We start from the raw sequence: 18,616 nt of genomic DNA, 5'->3' as shown, positions 1-18,616 counted from the left end.
TGGCCCAGCGTCACGTCTTCACTTTTCGCTTTCACTTTAACTCTCCTTTCATTTCTTTTTCTTCTCATTGAATCTTAATGGATTCAACTCACTTACACTACTTCTACTTCTGCTTCTGCTTCTGCTTCTGCTTCTGCTAGCTCAATAACAATGGCTTCGGGGGGAAGAACTGCCACCAATAACCATAAGAACCAACCACCTTCCTCCACAGTTGAGTCTCTAAATGGCTTGAAATTCGGCCAAAAAATATATTTTGAGGATTTGGGTCTCTCCACACCGTCAACCACTTATTCAACTTCATCCTCTTCTTCTGCTGTTGGTGTTCCCAAGAAGGGTAGTTTGTGCCATGCACTCCAAATCCCCCACTGTCACTGTTTCTGGTCTCCAACAAAGGTTTTGCCAACAGTGTAGCAGGTCAAACGCTCTATCTTCTTTTATCTTCTATTTTTATTATAATACATTATCATGGAACCAAACTCTTTAAGGAAATATTTTGTCTTCACAAAGAAAAGAATGCTTTTTTAGGATTTGTAGACATTAAAAGTATATATTTTTTATACTTTGTTTGGGAATATTTCTAGCATGTTTGTATATTACTCTTCTTTGTGCTTTATTAATATTTTGCAATAAGGGGACGGATAGGGTAGGATAGGGTCTATGGTGCTACAATTAAAAAACAAAAAAGGAAAGGGGAAAAAAACTAACAAAGAAGGTGAAGAATGAATATGTATCTATCTCCAGATTTTTTTAATTAAGTTATTATAATATGGAATTTATTGATGTAATATAGAATGCCTAGACTTTATCTCTCTTTGGAAGGTGACTCTTCTTTTATGTTTTGGTGTTATTATTATTATTATTATTATTTATTTTTTGTGTGTGTTTTTTCAATTTTTGTTATCTTCTAATAGTACTGGTATTCTGTTTTGGGTGCAGTGTAGTGTAGGCCTGTAGCAGTGTGTAGTAGGTGATGTTATCATCATCTTGTTTTGTCGGTACATTTATAGTTTTTGTGAATGTTGCTACTTAGGGATCTTTTTTATTCTGGGGTGTGTTCTATTTAAGTGTTTTTCTGTGTGATTCTGTGTCTCTTGAAATCTTTTGTTGGGTTATGTTTGGTTGATTATGGTTCAACGTACATTTCTTTTCTTTTTCTTTTCCTAGCTGCACTTTAAACTTTAATAAAGTGTGAATATCTGAATGGCTGTCTGATAAAGCTTGTGAGAAGTATTTTTTTATAGGATTAATCTTTTCCCTTTTGGAAGGGAATCGATTCCTGCATTCTAGGCCTGCACCCAGCACCTTATAGCAATAGTGCAATACTGTTGTTTTCCCCTCTGGGTTTTGTGATGTTAGTATTGCCTTCTGTTTTTGGGTCTTGAGGTCTTGTGCCTCATGAAAACAGTGTATTAATATTGAGTGATTTTATCACATGGAGAGGTTTAAAAGGACAAATTGGACCTATTAAGGAAGAAACTACATGAACTGCGATAGAAACATCAACCAAGAAGTTTAACATGTTAACCAATATGAAAACATCTGATATTTGGTTGAGGTAAAAGTAAAAGTGTAAAACAAATCTAATTGACCCAAATGAACCTAGGATTGACCAACTATAATCATTTGTACTAAAAGATTCTCTCTTCATTTGAGTTTTTCTTCAATCTATAAAAGTTAAGATGAATATTTTTACAATCCATGTGATGCTAGGAATTAGGAAACAAAAAGAACTGTCATAGAATTAGCAGCATTTATATTTCGAAAAAAAAAAGGGCTAATATCTTGTTTCATGGCCTTGCCCAGATTTCATCAGCTTCCTGAATTTGATCAAGGGAAACGAAGTTGCCGCAGGCGGCTTGCCGGCCATAACGAACGTCGGAGAAAGCCCCCACCATCCAGCAACTTCTTAACCTCTCGTTATGCAAGACTTTCTTCGTCACTTTTCGGTTAGTCATTCTCATTAAATTAGCAGTGATCATTTATACAAATCATGCAAAATGAACTAAAATGTTTGACACAGATGATAGTGGCAAAGGTGGAAGCTTCCTGATGGAATTCGCTTCATACCCGAAGCTGGGTCTTAGAAACACAGTTCCAAATCCCAGATCATCTCAACCAAGCTGGCAGGGCTATTCAGAGACATCATCTGACCTTTTCTTGCAAGGTTCAGTGGGTGGGACAAGCATCCCCAATCTCAGACACCCTCCTCCTTTGAGCGAAAGTTATGCCGGCGTAGCAGACTCAAGCTGTGCTCTCTCTCTTCTGTCAAGCCAAACATGGGGATCTAGTAACATGGCACCAAGTCTCGGGTTGAATAACATGTTGAATTTCAGTGGTGCACCTGTGACACAACTTGCTGCATCATCCCATGGTGAATCCATCCATCAAGTTCCGAATCCCTGGTGGTGTTCAAACAAGGTTGTCCCTGATCTAGGCCTCGGTCAATTCTCGCAGCTTCCTAATAGCCAAGTTCCCGGCGAGTTCGATGCACTGGAACCAGGTAGGAGGCATCATGTGAATCTAGAGTAGTCCGGGGACTATGATTCACTTCCTTGGTCACTTAATGCACTTTATTGCTCTTTTTGTAATAACCAAACTCTTAGAAAATGAGATGGGAACCTGTGCTACTTGATTGCTGTTGCTATTTTTGATTCAGTTGTGAAACTTTCAGCCACTAAATCAATCATCTAAGAGTAGACATTGATGCTGTCTTTCTACATGGGTATGGCATTACTACCACCTCTTAAATTTGATGATTAATCTCGTACTCTCTATTTCAATATCAATCTTAATTATGGCACAAAGAGAGTGGTATCTTTTACTATCTCTAAAGACAGTGTTAAATTAAACGACTATGCTATGTTTATGTCATAATTAGCTAACAAAGTCAGTTATAAAATACATATTGGAATATAAATATATATTGAAATTAAATTAAACTATAGATATATTTATACACAAATAGTATTTTTGAAAATTAAGTGGGAGTAAAATAATGTTTGAATAATGAAGCTGTTCAAAATTCACTTAATTTTCCAACACAAGCCAATGTGCAGTTTACAATAAAAATTTTGTAAAAGACTCGATTAATCGAAACGTAAACAAGCTACTTGGGCCAGTAGAAATCTTTGAATTGGGCCGGAAGAAAAAAGCCCAATGAAATCCGTTAAACATCTTTGGCGCGAAAACTAAAGAACACGAAAAACGCTATGTGGACCCCACCTCACCAGAACGCACGAACAGTTGAAAAACGCTAATCCCACTTGAGGTAGCTGCTGAGCTCATGAAAGTAAACAAGCTTTCATTGCACCCTTCCACTTACGTCATCTTCTTCTTTCCGCTTTCTAAATCCAAGTAATGCATTCATCAATTCTTTCTTCTTCTTCTTCTCCAGGGAAGGGAAAAAAGTAAGCGAGGGGTGTTACATTTCCGATTCTCGGGAAATAAAAAATGATTTGCGACTACCTCTACGTGCAACTCAACCTCGTTGTCTTCTCGTCGATTTTGATTTCTCAGGGTTTGGCATCTACTCCTTCACCCGAAGGTAATTCAAGATCACCTCTTTTACTCATTTCTACTCTCCATGTTCATATAATTTGTTCTTGGAATCAAATATTCCATCGGATATCATATCATATTGAATGAATAATCCTAAATGCTTAATGTGATTTGAATCAAGAACCTAAACAATGGAATAATAATATGTTTCTTGTGGTTCTTTCGACGAACAGTATCAGCTCTGCAGGATCTATACAAGGCTTTAAACTACCCTCCTCAGCTCCAAGGTTGGAATGGTAGTGATCCATGCGAGGAGTCTTGGAAAGGAATCGCTTGTTCCGGGTCATCAGTTATACACATGTGAGATTGGCTACTAACTAATGCTAATTATATTCATTGCTAGATCATAATAATGTCCTAGTATAATGCTTTCTTGTCTTCATGAAGAAAAATTCGCGGACTGAACCTCACTGGAAATTTTGGAAGCATGCTCCGTGATCTTCAGAACTTGAAGGAACTGTAAGTTTTTGTTGGGGTATTTGTTCTTACCATCAGGATATTTTACTGTTAAGATCTGCAGACTTTTTCTGACTTGTTTGTTCTGGTTTATACAGTGATGTCAGTTCTAATAACATAGGTGGAGAAATACCATTTAGCTTACCCCGCAATGCAAGAAATATGTAAGCCATGCGTTTCATCTTGTTCCTGCACTACTAGCTAGATTCTTTCTTGTATAAATATGACTTGCATTTTTGCAACTTTTTTTTTAAGTACAAATTATATACATTTGTCAACAGTGAACTATGGCATCTACGAGTCACATTAGGAAAATGGAATTCTTTTTTATGCTCGAAATATAACTTGCTAGTGAATTCTTACTTAAATGCTGTTTTTGTTCACGAGTCTAATTGTTCAGACTCATTTCATGTTACTCTTCACATAGCCATGATAGTAAAAGAAGTACTGGGAAACAACCGGGAATGTTTTAATGGGCTAAATGAACCACATAATAAATATGAGACTAAACTGATAGCGAATGAATTCCCTGGGACCAAAGTTCCATTTAATTGCTATATTAGCGTTGAATGTTGACCAAGCTTGATTAAGAGTGTAATACAAGGGTACATTTCTGAACCAAAATACTCACTGAAATTTCATTTCCTTTTATTTTTTTGCTCTCTGTTGAACATGACATATTAAGTTCCAAATGGCTGTGCAATTATTGTTATCTTCTTGTCGTGAAGGAATTTAAGCCACAATCTCTTAAATGGACCCATTGGCGATGTATTTACTGGCCTGGATGATCTCAAAGAAATGTATGTCATCTTCACCTGTTCTTTTGGTGTAGAATTTGAATTTAGATCAAATGAATAAGGGTGAGCTCCTTTCTTCAGGGACCTTTCATACAACAATTTCTCAGGAGATCTTCCAAGATCGTTTGGTTCCTTGAAAAACCTTGATAAATTGTAAGATGATTCTTTCATACTCTTTTTTTTTTTATTTACTTAAAGGAAAAAAGACCCTTGATTATGTTTCTTCGTATATTCAAACATAGGAATAGTATCTGTTGGTTTGAACTGTATGGTGGTGCTTATTTGCAGGTTTCTGCAGAATAACAGATTTACTGGATCAGTCACCTACCTGGCTGAACTTCCACTTTCATATCTGTAGGGTTTTTAACAGTTGCTAAAAGCCTAAAATACATTACTGTTTTATTATTTGCTCACTTCTCTATGTTCACAGGAACATCCAAGACAATCTGTTTAGTGGCATTCTTCCACTCCACTTTCACACCATACCGAATTTACGGTCAGTGACAACTATTCTGAATTTTGAAAGCATAATGTTTCTTGCATCAAAAGAAATAATGAACACACAACATGTGATGATAACCCTCTCTACCATGGATCAGGATTGGAGGGAATAACTTCCATTCAGAGGACAGCTCTCCTCCCTGGTCTTTTCCTCTGGACACTGTACCAATAGCAGTTGAACGTAACTTTAGTCACCCACCCTCACACCCAGTTGAACATAACTTTAGTCACCCACCCATACACCCAGTTGAGCATAATACAACTGTGGCAAGTGCCATAAGGAACTATGCTCCTCCACCTCCCAAGGTTAGTCAGCACAAGGAAAAACATATGGGTCCCGGAGGAATAGCTTTTATGGTTGGTGCAGGAACACTAATGGCAACTGGTGTGGCACTCTTCGTTGCAATCCGTTTAAGTAAAAGGCGAGCACAGATGCCAAGCTCAAAGAGCTTGGAAAGCAACCATTTCTCTTTACATTCTCATCCAAGCAGTGCAACAATAGGTAATTCATAAAGATACCAATACATATACTGAACCACTGATGTACTGAATCACTTCTTACTTTGCTACATTCAAGAAGTCTAGGCTAAAAGCAAATAATATAAGGAAGCTCTGATATATGGAAATTCACTTCTCATATTATCAATATTTTTCGGACTAGTATGCCATTGAATTTTAGGATTCTGTGAATTCATCTTTTTCATTTCTCGTTAATCATGTGTTTTCTTTTCCCCTGGAAATAGAGGTCTCATCTACTGCTTTAGATGAGAGCCCACAAATCCCGGCTTTTGATCCTGCATCCCTCAGGGGTCCAATGGGATTGCCTCCTGTGCACCACAACAACATAGACGAAGCTTCAAGAAGAAGTTTTTCTAGAAGAAGCAGATCCACCGGAAGGACGAAAGTTTACACCGTATCGGAGCTTCAGTTTGCTACTAACAACTTCAATGAATGCAACATTCTGGGAGAGGGTTCTCTTGGCACTGTATACAGAGCCAAATTTCCTGATGGCAAAGTACAAACTTCAGCTATCTTTCAAAAAGGAGTGTCTTTTTTAAAAAAAAAAAAAAAAAAAAAGTTTTAAAATTTTCCTTGCAAATTAATTACCATTTTCTCTTTTTCTATTGTTTCCTTTTTGTCGTTGAAGATTCTGGCAGTGAAGAGCATAAACTTGGCGGGTGTGTCTTACAGAGAAGAGGAAAAGTTCTTGGATGTTATCTGCACGGCTTCCCGATTGAAGCACCCCAACATAGTAGCACTGAATGGCTACTGTTTGGAGCGGGGAAAGCATCTTCTTGTGTATGATTATGTTAGGAATTTGACTCTGCATGATGCTCTTCACAAAGACGTATACAAGCCTCTATCATGGATCCTCCGTCTCCGGATAGCTGTCGGCGTTGCTAACGCCCTGGAGTAAGTTCCATTTAATATCACACGTGTATGCATGTCTAGGCAATACCCATAGTGTCAACTCATAAACATGATGAATGTTTTCAGCTACTTGCACTCAGCATTCTCCCCACCTGTTGCCCATGGAAACTTGAAGGCTGCCAATGTTCTTCTGGACGAGAATTTGATGCCTCGTCTTTCTGACTGTGGCTTGGCTGCTTTGAGACCACTGAGGAGCATTCAGGCTACCGAGGCTCCTATTGATGTAGGTTACCTGTCACCTGACCATGGCAGAGCAGGAGGTAGCAGCAGAAAGAGAGATGTGTATGCCTTTGGGGTACTGCTTCTGGAAATGTTAACGGGAAGAAAAGCATTCGATGGGTATGCATATGTTATGTTAGTCAAATATGTTAAATTATTTGACCATTTTTAGTTATCAACTTTGGATAAAGACAACAGTAGACGTACGAGTCTTTACCAAAGTTGAATAATAGCTCCCTCTTTAAAATATGTTGCACGTACTCATTATTTTTCATCGCACTCACAGTGGCAGGCCAATTGAGGAGCAGTACCTAGTGAAGTGGGCTTCACCCAGGCTTCACGATAACGCCAGTTTGGAGCAGATGGTGGATCCCGGTATGAAGAGGACATTTTCATCCAAGGCTCTTTCTCGTTATGCTGCTATCGTCTCGCTCTGCATACAGGTATATATATATATCATTATCAACATTCAGTAGAACCTCATGAACTTGTACTTGTGGTTTGGTAATGTGTTTCGTAATGTGTAGCCTTCGAGGCATTTTCGTCCTCAGATGTCAGAAGTTGTGGACTCGCTTGTATCATTCTCGCAAAAGTTCAACATAGCAAAGGGCGGTGGTAGAGTAGGAGCAGATGGTGGCAACTTCATTGAACTTGAATCATTTGAGAAATCTTTCCGTTCAACAAACTCACGATTTATGGGTTCACCGGCGTTGAGCCATGTATCCGCCTAAATCATTTTGATTGCTACATGTTTTTCAATCATAATAAAGTTAGTAATTCATCCATCAAGGATTGAGATCCTCTAAAATGAAAAATTCCTTTAAAGTGGTAAAGTAATTGATAAATTCATACACACTTCTTTGTAGTAATTGAGATAAGTAGGAATTCTAGCTTTTACTTTACTTAACACTTGAGAAATTTTCACTAAAAAAATTATTGTGCTTTTCGTGTCCAAGTTAATCTATCTATCTCCCAAACATCGTCAAGTCAGAATTTCTTTACGTGAGAAATAAAGTTACATCTTTTTATCAAATAAAACAAAATAAAGGTTAAATCAAAATAAACTTATTACGGAATTTGATAAATACAACTTGTTTAGCTAGTGCGTTCTTCTAGTTATTCCCCCTCCTTTATAAATAGTATATTTTGGTTTTCTTGATTAAAAAAAATATTTATTTAAGTTCAACCATTTGAAAGACATTTAGTATTGATTCTTATAAGATTTCACTCAATATAGATCCAAATATTCAATAATACATATTGTTGTAAATAGTCAAGCTATTATTCTAACTTAAACCAAACGATGAAAAATATTTTAGACGCTTAATCCGAAATATTGATGGGTTTAAAAAAAGTAAAATAAAAAAATTAAATTAAATTTTGGGCAGAACGATAGTGTGGAGTGAGGGGTAAAACGGTAAGGGAAGAAAGCAAAGAGAAGAACGGTGCTTCAGTGTGCGTGTGGCGTTAGCTCCTCACTCTTCAATCTTGTTTCTCTTTTCAATTTCTCTCAGGTAACGCTTCTTCTTCTTCTTCGCCGCGTTTTCATGTGAATTCTCGTCTCTAATTGTAACTGCAATCCCTCACAGTCTCTCATATCATACTTGGAATAGCTTAGCTGGTTTCCGCATCTTTCTAGGGTTTTCAGAAAGGATTCCTGATCTGAATGTTTTCCATTATTAATATGATTCTTTGGTGCCCAACCCCTCCCCGCCTCCCTCGGGGTCTCCTTTTTTAATCTGATCAAACAATAATTTCCAGGATCGATAGTTATTCGGAATTCCATATTCCCTTTTGGAATGGAGTCCCATCAAAATGATATATGTGGAGGATAACATGCGTTTCCCCTCTTCTGTATGAGTAGTAAAAAAGCTATCTAATCTAAGATATTGTCTAATTGCAATTTTGCAATTTCTGAGATTGAGTAGTAGTGTGATCATTGATCAAAGACTTACTTTTATTTATTCTCTGGAAATTTTTGTTTTTGTAGTTGAAAGTCATGGATATAGACCCTGCAGAACTTAGGTATTTGGAGGATGAGGATTCTTCATTGATGAAAACTATTAAGGGTGCAACAACTGGTTTAATTTCTGGCACCATCTGGGGTACTGTTGTTGCCACCTGGAATGATGTTCCTCGTGTTGAGAGAAACGTTGCTCTTCCAGGCCTGATAAGAACTTTCAAGATGATGGGCAACTATGGATTGACCTTTGCTGCCATAGGAGGAGTCTACATCGGTGTTGAGCAGTTGGTGCAGAACGCTAGGATGAAGAGGGATCTTGTCAATGGTGCTGTAGGTGGATTTGTTGCTGGTGCAACTGTTCTGGGTTATAAAGGTAGCCTTTTGCTCCAAACTATTTATCTCTGTTAGACCGTAATTTGTGTATGTTAAATCTATATTTTGAAATCTCACTTATGGAACAGGGCTGCTGTTTTGTCGATGATAATGGTGAACAAAACTCAATGATGCTTTGATGGCTTTCACCTATAATCTAACTAGATGTGATAGTGAAGTATCATATAAGGAAATCCAGTTCCTTTGTATGTGAATGTTGTGTGTGCGTGTGCCCCCCACCAACAAAATTCTCCTTCTCGTTTTCAAGTTGCTTGTGTGTACTCATGAGTTTTCATGTTTGTTTCTTTATTATTTGTGTTTGGGTCCGATGTGTTTTTATTCATATGCTAATGTCAGTTCTGAAATCACAGAACCTTTAAGTAACATTTTTGCCTTTTTTGCTGTCTTCAGTGATCTGTTTCATTTAGATCCAATAATACTTGGTTGATAGCTGAGGTTATGTGAACTTGAACTTTACTTTTTCTTTATATATAGAAACTAAATTCCAGAGTTTATTGCCCTTTGTTATTTTTTCTGCTAACATTACCATCAACTATCCTGCAAACTGAAAATATTTTTGTTTGTTGCGAACTGCACTAGATATAATTTAAGTTATGCAGATTAGCAGACCAGGGTTACCTTTTTTATTATCTAAATTACTCAACTTGGATCTTACTATTTTTTAACTAGTTTTGTGTTCTTGCCATTCTATTTTAGGGAGGAGCATCAAAACTGCAATTCAGGCTGGGTCAGCATTGGCATTCACCTCTGCATTTATTGATTTCGGAGGTCAGAGAATAAAACATGATTCTCATAAGGAGTATGCTGCTTACACCACAAAGAAAAGACCCAATGCTGAATCTGCTGATGCGTAATTATTAATTAACAATGGACCTTTGTGGCCAAAGTTATTTCAAGTTGTAGGAGGGAGTGAATCACTCTTTGTTAGCCAGTTGTTTGTTTTGAGTTGGAATTACATACTTGGATGTTCTTCCGTATTGTTTCTTTTATAAGGTTATTAATGCTGGACCGATTAAAATTCCAATAAATGTACTATTATGTATTGTGTTTCCAAATTTCTTTCTGAAGTTTTTTCATTCTTTTGTTGCTTGGTTGGGTTAGAGGATTTTAATCATCTGCTCTCCGAACACATAAGGGGCGTATATACTTTTGTTATTCTTAGTTAAAAATTTTTACATCTTATTTTATAATCATCTGTATGGAACACGGAAATTTGTAACAGTTTATTTAAGAAATAGCTCACGAGTTCTTTTTAAGATACTAATTGATCAAATAAAGTAAAAAAAAAAAAGAGAAATGTAAAAGTACGTCTGAGATATAATGTAAAAGTATGACTAAGATATAATAAAAGAATTAATAAGCAAAATTGTTCCTAAAAAATATCTCGATCTTCATTTTCGTCTCCAAAAGATAAAATTAATCGAATTCGTCCCCCAAAGATATCCTATTTGGTCACGTTCGTTCTTTCGTCATCTCTGTCGCTGAGTTGGCAAACGCCCATTAATGTGTGCTGTTAATTGCCAACATGGCTTACAATCAAAACGATGCAGTTTTGGTACAAGGCTCTCCTAGCCTTGAAACGTCGTCGTTAAGTCTTCATAAGAGAGATTCAAACGTTGCAAAGCTTTACCCCCTTCTCATATCAACCATCTCTCTCTGTTTCGCTCCAAAACGTATTGTCTCCTTCAAGGTATGCCCTAAGCCTTTGACCTAAGTTCTGAACCACCCCATCAACAATTGTTAATGCTGGTTGACGATTACAAAAGAGAAGTTGTCGCTATTGAATGCAGAATTGATCTTATCCTGGAGTAGCATTGATAGTGGAAGAAGGCATTAAGACGGTGAGAGGTAAGGATGAAACTTTTTTTCAAGATTTTTGAGTTATACTGTGGTGTGATGTATTCTTACTGTCGTGGTCTTAGTGTTCGTCTTATTTAAGGTAGGATTTGGGGTGAGAAAGGGTTTACGTAAATGTTCTTTTATCATTTTGGTGTCTAAGACTGCATTGCTTTATCTGGCTCTATGATGGTTTTAGTAAGGGATGTTTGAATTTAATGATGGTTATGTTGCATGTTTATTTTGGGTTGATGGTTGATTGGTACAAACTGGGTTTAGTAGCTAGTGACACATAGAGAGTAGTTGTTGTTGCTCTGTTTATTAATGGTGTTTTCGTATTTGTTATTGTAGATGGAGGGTCCTTCCATGACGTTTGTGATTCACCATGACGGGTTGTTTAAAACGTATGAGGATGGAGAGATGGTATATGAATCTGATAATACAGTGGTATTGATAGGTGTTGAAGGAGACACACTTGATGTATTTTTTGTAAGGGGTTACTATAAGGAGTTGGGATATATTGAAGCTGGAAACTGTTGGTGAAAAATTCCTGGAGTTCCCATCTCATCCGGATTGAAGAAGTTGGAGACAGATGCCGACTTGCTTGCAATGTGCATGGATTGTAGGAGGAACCAACATTTGATCAACATATACTTTGAAAATTGCATCTCACAGCCTTGTGTAGTGGACAACATGGGGGAAGATGTAGTTCTTCTGGAATCAGGAAGTAGCAAGAAGAAGAAGTCCAGTTCCCAGGCCAAGAAGCACCATTCCCAACCTGTCAAGAGTCCCACTACAATGCACCCTTAGCCTAAAAAACCAACCTCTCAACCCACTAAAGCAGCCTCACAGCCCAGTAAACTCAATTCTCAGCCCACTAAGGTAGCTTCACAGCCCAGTAAGCCCAATAAGCCTAAGTTTCAGCCCACCAAACCAGCATATAAGCCCACTAAAACTACCTCTCAACCTATAAAGACTCCCTTACAATCTACAAAACCCCACTCTCAGCCAACCAAAATCACCTTTCAGGGGAAGAAAACCCACCTCATTCCAAAATATCATCTCAACCAACCAAGAACTCAGAAAGTAATAAGAACAAAGAAAATACCAATGGATGCAGACTGACCAGATCTGGAAGATGTGTGAAAGAAAGTCCCATTCAGGAAGAAGATTATGACTCTCATGACTCATATGAGAGTGCCGAAGATGAGTTTTACAAGCCTCCCAAAGATGTAGGAGACAATTTGTATAGCAGTGACAGTGATAGTGACAGCGGAAAAAGTGTACCAAAAAAGAACAAGAAATCTGAAGCTAGGGAGAAGCATAAGCCTCCTAAGTCTATATTAGGGGATAAAGAAATAGACACTGATGACTCAAGCTTTTAGGGTTTTGAAGATGAAGAAAGATCTGAATCTGGTATGTTTAGGGTTTCCTTGGTGGTGTTGATTTATTAATTGATTCGGCCAGTGTTTAATGTCATTCATGTTTTAATTTGGTAGATGTAGAAGGAGATGATGTGATCTTGATGGTGCCTCAGATGTTGACTCATGGCACTCAGAGGATTCTGGTAAAGAGTTAGACTCTGATGAGGAGTCACCAACTATTTATCCTCAATTTAATGAAAAGACTAAGTTTGGAAACCTGAAATTTGAGGTTAGTATGATATTTAAGTCAAAAGATGAATTTATGCAAGCTACTAGGGATTATACAATCCAGTGGGGTAGAAATATTTTATTTACAAAGAATGATAGAGTTAGGGTTAGAGCTGTTTGTAAGTCAGAGGATTGTCCATGGGTAGTATATTATGCATGTAACAAATAAGACTTGTCATGGCAAATTAAAACTCTAGTTGATAATTATACCTGCCCTAGAAGGAAGAAAAATAGAGCTGTCACCCAAACCTGGACACTTAGTAAACTAGTACCTAAGCTTAGAAAGCACCCGACTATGAAGCATCGAGAGGTGTATGATTGGTTTGTAAAAAAATATAATGTGTACCTCAATAGCACATGCATCACTAGGGCTCTAAAAGCAGCTAGAAAAGTTGTGGAGCGTGATGAGATAGCACAATATGGGTTGGTGTGGGATTATGCAAATGAACTACCAACTAGCAATCCAGGATCCAGAGTACAAGTTGGTGTCATCCCTATGCCCGACAATCCTCCTCTGTTTGATCGGTTCTATATCTATCTTGATGCTTGCAAGAGAGGGTTTAAGATGGGTTGTAGACTTTTAATTGGATTAGATGGAGCGTTTCTTAAAACATTACATGGAGGACAAATACTTACTGCTTGCGGACAATATGCTAACAATCACATCTTCGTGGTTGCTTATGCGAGTGTTAGTGTGAAAAACAAGGATAATTGGCAATGATTTCTAGAGCTCCTTCACAATGATCTTGGAGACTACAGAGAGAACAAATGATGCTTCAATTCTGACATGCAGAAGGTAAGAATGTAATTGATTCATGATAACATGTTTCAAGGACTAATTTGATTTAATGAATATTATATAAGGACTAATTTGATTTAATATCTTTTCGGGTTTGGCCTTTGGTGCAAAGTTTAATCCATGCCATGCAGGAAGTGTTTCCAAGATTTTACCATCGCTTCTGCGTGTGTTATTTGTGGTGTAATTTGTCAAAGTAGTGGGGTAGTTGCGAGTTAAAAGGCCTTGTGTGGGAATGTGCTCGGTCAAGGACAACCACTGAATTTGATAAAAACATGAAGATAGTTAAGTTGATCAACGAGAAAGCTTGGGAGTATCTTGACAAATTGCCGAAAGAGACATAGATGAAGGCGCATTTCAGTGAGGTTCCGAAAGTGGATAACATATGCAACAACGCATGTGAGTCATTCAATACAAAGATCAAGTACGAAAGGAGCAAGCCCATCCTGACCCTAGCTGAAGAGGTTAGAATAATCATCATGAAGAGTATGGTTGATAACAGGAAGAAGTTGCAAAACTATCAAGGAATTCTCCCTCCTGTTCAGCAAAGTAGATTGGAAGCAATGACAACATTGTCTCGCCATTGGGCTCCTCAGTGGTTTGGTGATCAAAAAGAAAAATTGTACGAAGTGCATGGCTAGCCAACCAAGATGGTGGTTGACTTGGGCAAGCACACATGCACTTGTAGGTTTTGGCAACTCACAGGTAACAACTTTCATTTGTTCTCTCAATTAGTTGACAATGTCTTCATTCATGATAACAATTTTAATGAATCTTTTTATTTGGTTTGAAAGGAATGCCATGTATGCATGCAATATCAGCCATACAAGACATGGATGACAAAAGAGCTGAAGAATATTGTCATGACTGGTTGAAGATGGAAGCGTATAGGCAAACTTACTGTTTCAACGTCAATCCAGTTAAGGGGCAGGATCTATGGGAAAAAACTCCACATCCAGCACCAGTCCCACCCCCAATCAAGCCTAAACTTGGAAGACCGACAAAGAAAAGGAGAAGGGACAAGGAAGAACAACCAACTGGGTCAAAGACAAAGATGAAGAGAAAATACAACCCAATCCGGTGCATGTACTGTGGTGAGGTTGGACAGAACAAAAGAGGTTGTGCAAAGAAAAAAGCTGTAGATGTTGAGTAACATGCCAGGCAGATGCAACTGTAACTAGCAGTTGTTGCCCCTGCTGCAAAAGGTGTTGAACCTGAACTAAATACAGCCCTTACTGATGATGATATTGCTACAGAAGTAGAAGCACCTTTTCCTTCACTTCTATCACCCATCCAGGCTCCATCAGAGATTGACATCAGCCAATCCGAAAGCATTCCACCAACCCAAGATACACAACAGGTAGTATCATCACTCTTCATTCCTAAAAAAATTTAACTTCATATAATCATCTAACAAATTCATTTGGTACTGGATTATACAGGATCAATTGGTAGCTAGGCCACCTAAGTTACAAGTGATTAAAAGAAAGACAAGGTTAAGTTCCTCCCCTAAGCCTACTGCAACTGCATCTGTGGCTGTTTCTGCTGAGACTATTAAAGGGACAAGTTCTGGAACTGCTAAGAGACTGGACAACTTCATGACTTTTGTGCCTACTCCAGGCTTTAAGGCTCCAAAGAAGAACGATGAAAAAGTTTGATTTGTTAGGAATGTGTTGTGGTTGACTCTTTTTTTGTATGGGACAACATTCTATTTCTTTTTTTTTTGTATGGTATTTAAGTCTAAAGACAATGTGTTGTGGTGACATGAAAATCTTATAACTTTGTTGTGGTATTTCTTTCTTAAGACAATATTTAGTCTTCAATGACAAGTAATTACTAAGATTACTTCGTTTGTTGCTTATTTTGGTTATGGATTAACATAATTCATATCAACAGGAGACAGAAAATTGTTTGCCAAATTTGATAAATTTATAACAATGGACAGAGAATTGTTTCCAACTTCAAATAACTATTCTCATTCAAGCAATGCAATTCAACACACCATTACATGTTCACATAACATAACTGTGTTTATTTAGAAACACATATCAAACAATAGAATATCACAACTACCCCAAACATAAAAATCATTAGCAGTTTCAAAGCTCTAACTTTAATTTTCAAGCTGCCCAATTTCCATCCCACCTTCACCCTCCATTCATCATAGTCACTTTCAACCTCCATATCAGTTCCTGCATCTTTCTTTGTACCACATACATCCACTGCTTGATAGTCATCATCATCAACCCACTTAAAATAATTATAGTGACTGCTCTTCTGCAATCTCAAAAAGGAGTAAACAAAAAAATCAAAGAACACCCAACAACACAGAACAAGATGAAAACAGTTAACTTCTTTCAACATCACTCACCCGGTACTTTAGACATGTATGGAACAATCTATTCGAGTTCTTTGATGTCCCAGATTTTTTAATCACAGTCTTCAACCCACAGAAACATGATCCGTCATGAGTATTCAACCTATTCCTTAGCATCGAAACGCTAGAACCATGACTGTCATGCGACGGATGCGACAAACCACCACCACCACCACAACCCCCATTTCCTATCTCCATCCAGGCGGTAAACCAAGGATTATAGCTCTTACTGAAGTCTATCGCCACCAAAAATGTTCACAGCGCCGTATTTATCATTGAATTTGGGATTAGGGTTTATCCACTCAAGGACTAATTTGACTTCTAAAATAAGACTTATCTTGTCAGCCACAACATGATACAATTTGGCATCTGTCACGTTGGTAATTAACGGCACAAATCAACGAACGTTTACCAACTCAGTGATAGAGATGATGGAAGGACGAATGTGACCAAATAGAATATTTTTGAAGGATGATTTCGATTAATTTTATCTCAATCTTGCACTATTCATCTAAATATATAACTAAATATATAACGTGGTATATTTCATATCTTAGACATCGATAATTGGATTTATTCCCTTTCAAGTTCAAACTAGTAAATTTTATAAGAATAGTCAAAATTTAGATAAATAAAAAATAGTTTTCAATGTTACAACAAGGATAAGGATGGATGCTCATTGATGGTGGATCTGATTTCCTATGGTGAAAGAAATAAATTCTCATGACAGCACAATTAATATGGTTTGAAAGGTTGAATTCATTTGCCTATAAAAGCATGGACGAGGCAAATAGATTACACGCACAGCAATATAATAATATTCTCTTTCTTTTTCTTACTATAAACAAATGCAATTTTCTCTCTTCTTACTTTTAATACTTCTTTCTATCTTTATATATATATTTATGCTTTTTATACTATTTTCTATCTTTATATATATACACATTACAACATATAATATTATTATATATATACAAATCATTATTGAGCTAATTATTTTAATGCTATAGTCTTATATTAATACATATTTATTTTATATTTAATATATCTTTTATTTATTTCACAACACGTTATCAGCATGAGACTTTGATCAAATTTTTAGGAAGACTCAGGTAACAAATTTTCATTATGTCGAAGCTCTCTCATCTTGAATTCAATGCTCTTGATATATCAGGAAACAATTATTTATCATGGATACTAGATGCTAAAATTCATCTTGATTCAATGGATCTTGAAGATACCATTAAGGCTGAAAATAATGCATCCCAGAAGGATAAAGCTAAAGCCATGATTTTTCTTCGTCGTCATCTTGACGAAGGATTGAAAAATGAATATCTTACATTAAAAGATCCTGCAGATCTTTGGAAAGACCTTGAAGAAAGGTATAATCATAAAAAAACGGTGATACTTCCTCAAGCTCGATATGAATGGACGTATTTGCGTTTACAAGATTTTAAATCTATAAATGAATATAATTCTGCAATGTTTCGAATCACCTCACGAATGAAATTGTGTGGAGAAAAAATAACTGATCATGATATGTTGGAGAAAACTTTCTCAACCTTCCATGCCTCGAATGTGCTCCTGCAGCAGTAGTTCGAGAGAAAGGGTTTAAAAAATATTCTGAGTTAATTTCTTACCTTCTTGTTGCTGAACGCAACAATGAGTTGTTATTGAAAAATCATGAAGCACGCCCAACTGGTGGTTCCTGAAGTAAATGTGACAAATTACCCCAGAAGAGGTAAATGGCAAGGTTTTAATAATAAGAAAAATTATGGAAAGAAAAAGAATTATGTTCAAAAGAGAGGATCTCACCAGAAGTGGGATAAAGAAAGGAATATCGGGCAGAATAAATCAACAGGGGATAAGTGTTTCCGTTGTGGTGGAAAGGGCCATTGGTCACGTACCTGTCGTACCCTAAGGCACCTAGTCGATCTTTACCAGGCATCTTTGAAAAAGGATGACAAAGAAAAGGAAACAAATTTTGTTTCAAATGATGCTGAGAACTCCACCACTCATTATGATTTATCTGATTTCTTTGAGGATCCTGAAGGAAATATTGGTCATTTGATCAATGATAGAATAGTTTAATATGTGGGATTGTGAAGTATCTATGTAAATAAATAATGTAAAAAACTTATTGTTAAGTTTTATTTTCTATGTATTTAACTTTCAAATGTGATGTACATAAATAATAAAATATTAATGTTTATGAATTTTGAAATTATTAAATGTGTCAAATTTTAAAATAAAATTTTAGTATATGACATTATTTTATGTACAGTATTTCTTAGAAAAATAATTCTAATCAAGTATTCAATTTAACTGTGCATACTACTCATTTTATTATTATTTATTTTTGAAGAGAATGGCAAGGATATGTAATGAAGATGTATGCCTTGCGGATAGTGCAAGTTCGCACACTATTCTCAAAAATGATATATATTTTACCCATCTTGTGCCAAAAGAGGAATATGTTAATACTATTATTGGCTCAGGCAATGTGATAGAAGGCTCCGAAAGAGCTATAATTTTGTTTCCTGGAGGAACAAAATTTATAATAAATAATGCACTATTATCTACCAAGTCTCTGAGGAACTTATTGAGTTTCAAAGATATTCGCCGAAATGGATATCA

The 18,616-nt window shown here is 36.7% G+C and overlaps 3 protein-coding genes across 3 annotated transcripts; all 3 read left to right on the top strand.

The window, feature by feature from the left end:
• On the top strand, positions 1–2,730 carry LOC107492814 (squamosa promoter-binding-like protein 9). The gene is given in 4 exon segments (XM_016113869.3): positions 1–335; positions 337–414; positions 1,804–1,946; positions 2,021–2,730. Coding segments are annotated over 4 exon segments (915 nt in total). The 5' UTR covers positions 1–150; the 3' UTR covers positions 2,530–2,730.
• Positions 2,731–3,304: 574 nt separating this feature from the next.
• LOC107492815 (protein STRUBBELIG-RECEPTOR FAMILY 2-like) lies at positions 3,305–7,740 on the top strand. The gene is made up of 14 exons (XM_016113870.3): positions 3,305–3,544; positions 3,732–3,858; positions 3,946–4,017; positions 4,113–4,178; positions 4,743–4,814; positions 4,893–4,964; positions 5,100–5,165; positions 5,242–5,307; positions 5,411–5,814; positions 6,056–6,327; positions 6,460–6,725; positions 6,810–7,082; positions 7,249–7,405; positions 7,490–7,740. Exons 1-14 carry the CDS (start codon positions 3,451–3,453, stop codon positions 7,691–7,693), a joined length of 2,211 nt encoding a protein of 736 aa, XP_015969356.1. The 5' UTR covers positions 3,305–3,450; the 3' UTR covers positions 7,694–7,740.
• Positions 7,741–8,313: 573 nt separating this feature from the next.
• LOC107492901 (outer envelope pore protein 16-3, chloroplastic/mitochondrial) lies at positions 8,314–10,373 on the top strand. Its single transcript, XM_016113965.2, has 3 exons — positions 8,314–8,476; positions 8,953–9,298; positions 10,015–10,373. The coding sequence occupies exons 2-3, from the start codon at positions 8,962–8,964 to the stop codon at positions 10,170–10,172; spliced, it is 495 nt and encodes a 164-aa protein (XP_015969451.1). The 5' UTR covers positions 8,314–8,476; positions 8,953–8,961; the 3' UTR covers positions 10,173–10,373.
• Positions 10,374–18,616: the final 8,243 nt, after the last annotated feature.

Source organism: Arachis duranensis, chromosome 6, assembly GCF_000817695.3.
Source record: "Arachis duranensis cultivar V14167 chromosome 6, aradu.V14167.gnm2.J7QH, whole genome shotgun sequence".
Classification (NCBI taxonomy): domain Eukaryota; kingdom Viridiplantae; phylum Streptophyta; class Magnoliopsida; order Fabales; family Fabaceae; genus Arachis; species Arachis duranensis.
This window is presented reverse-complemented; position numbering and strand designations above follow the sequence as displayed.

Bases quoted from the DNA above. Each gene is read 5' to 3' on its own strand.
- LOC107492815 (XM_016113870.3), top strand. From the start codon at position 3,451: ATGATTTGCGACTACCTCTACGTGCAACTCAACCTCGTTGTCTTCTCG. The intron at 4,179-4,742 runs GTAAGCCATGCG...CTTGTCGTGAAG, and splicing joins CCCCGCAATGCAAGAAATAT to GAATTTAAGCCACAATCTCT. The intron at 7,083-7,248 runs GTATGCATATGT...TCGCACTCACAG, and splicing joins GGAAGAAAAGCATTCGATGG to TGGCAGGCCAATTGAGGAGC.
- LOC107492901 (XM_016113965.2), top strand. From the start codon at position 8,962: ATGGATATAGACCCTGCAGAACTTAGGTATTTGGAGGATGAGGATTCT. The intron at 9,299-10,014 runs GTAGCCTTTTGC...ATTCTATTTTAG, and splicing joins AACTGTTCTGGGTTATAAAG to GGAGGAGCATCAAAACTGCA.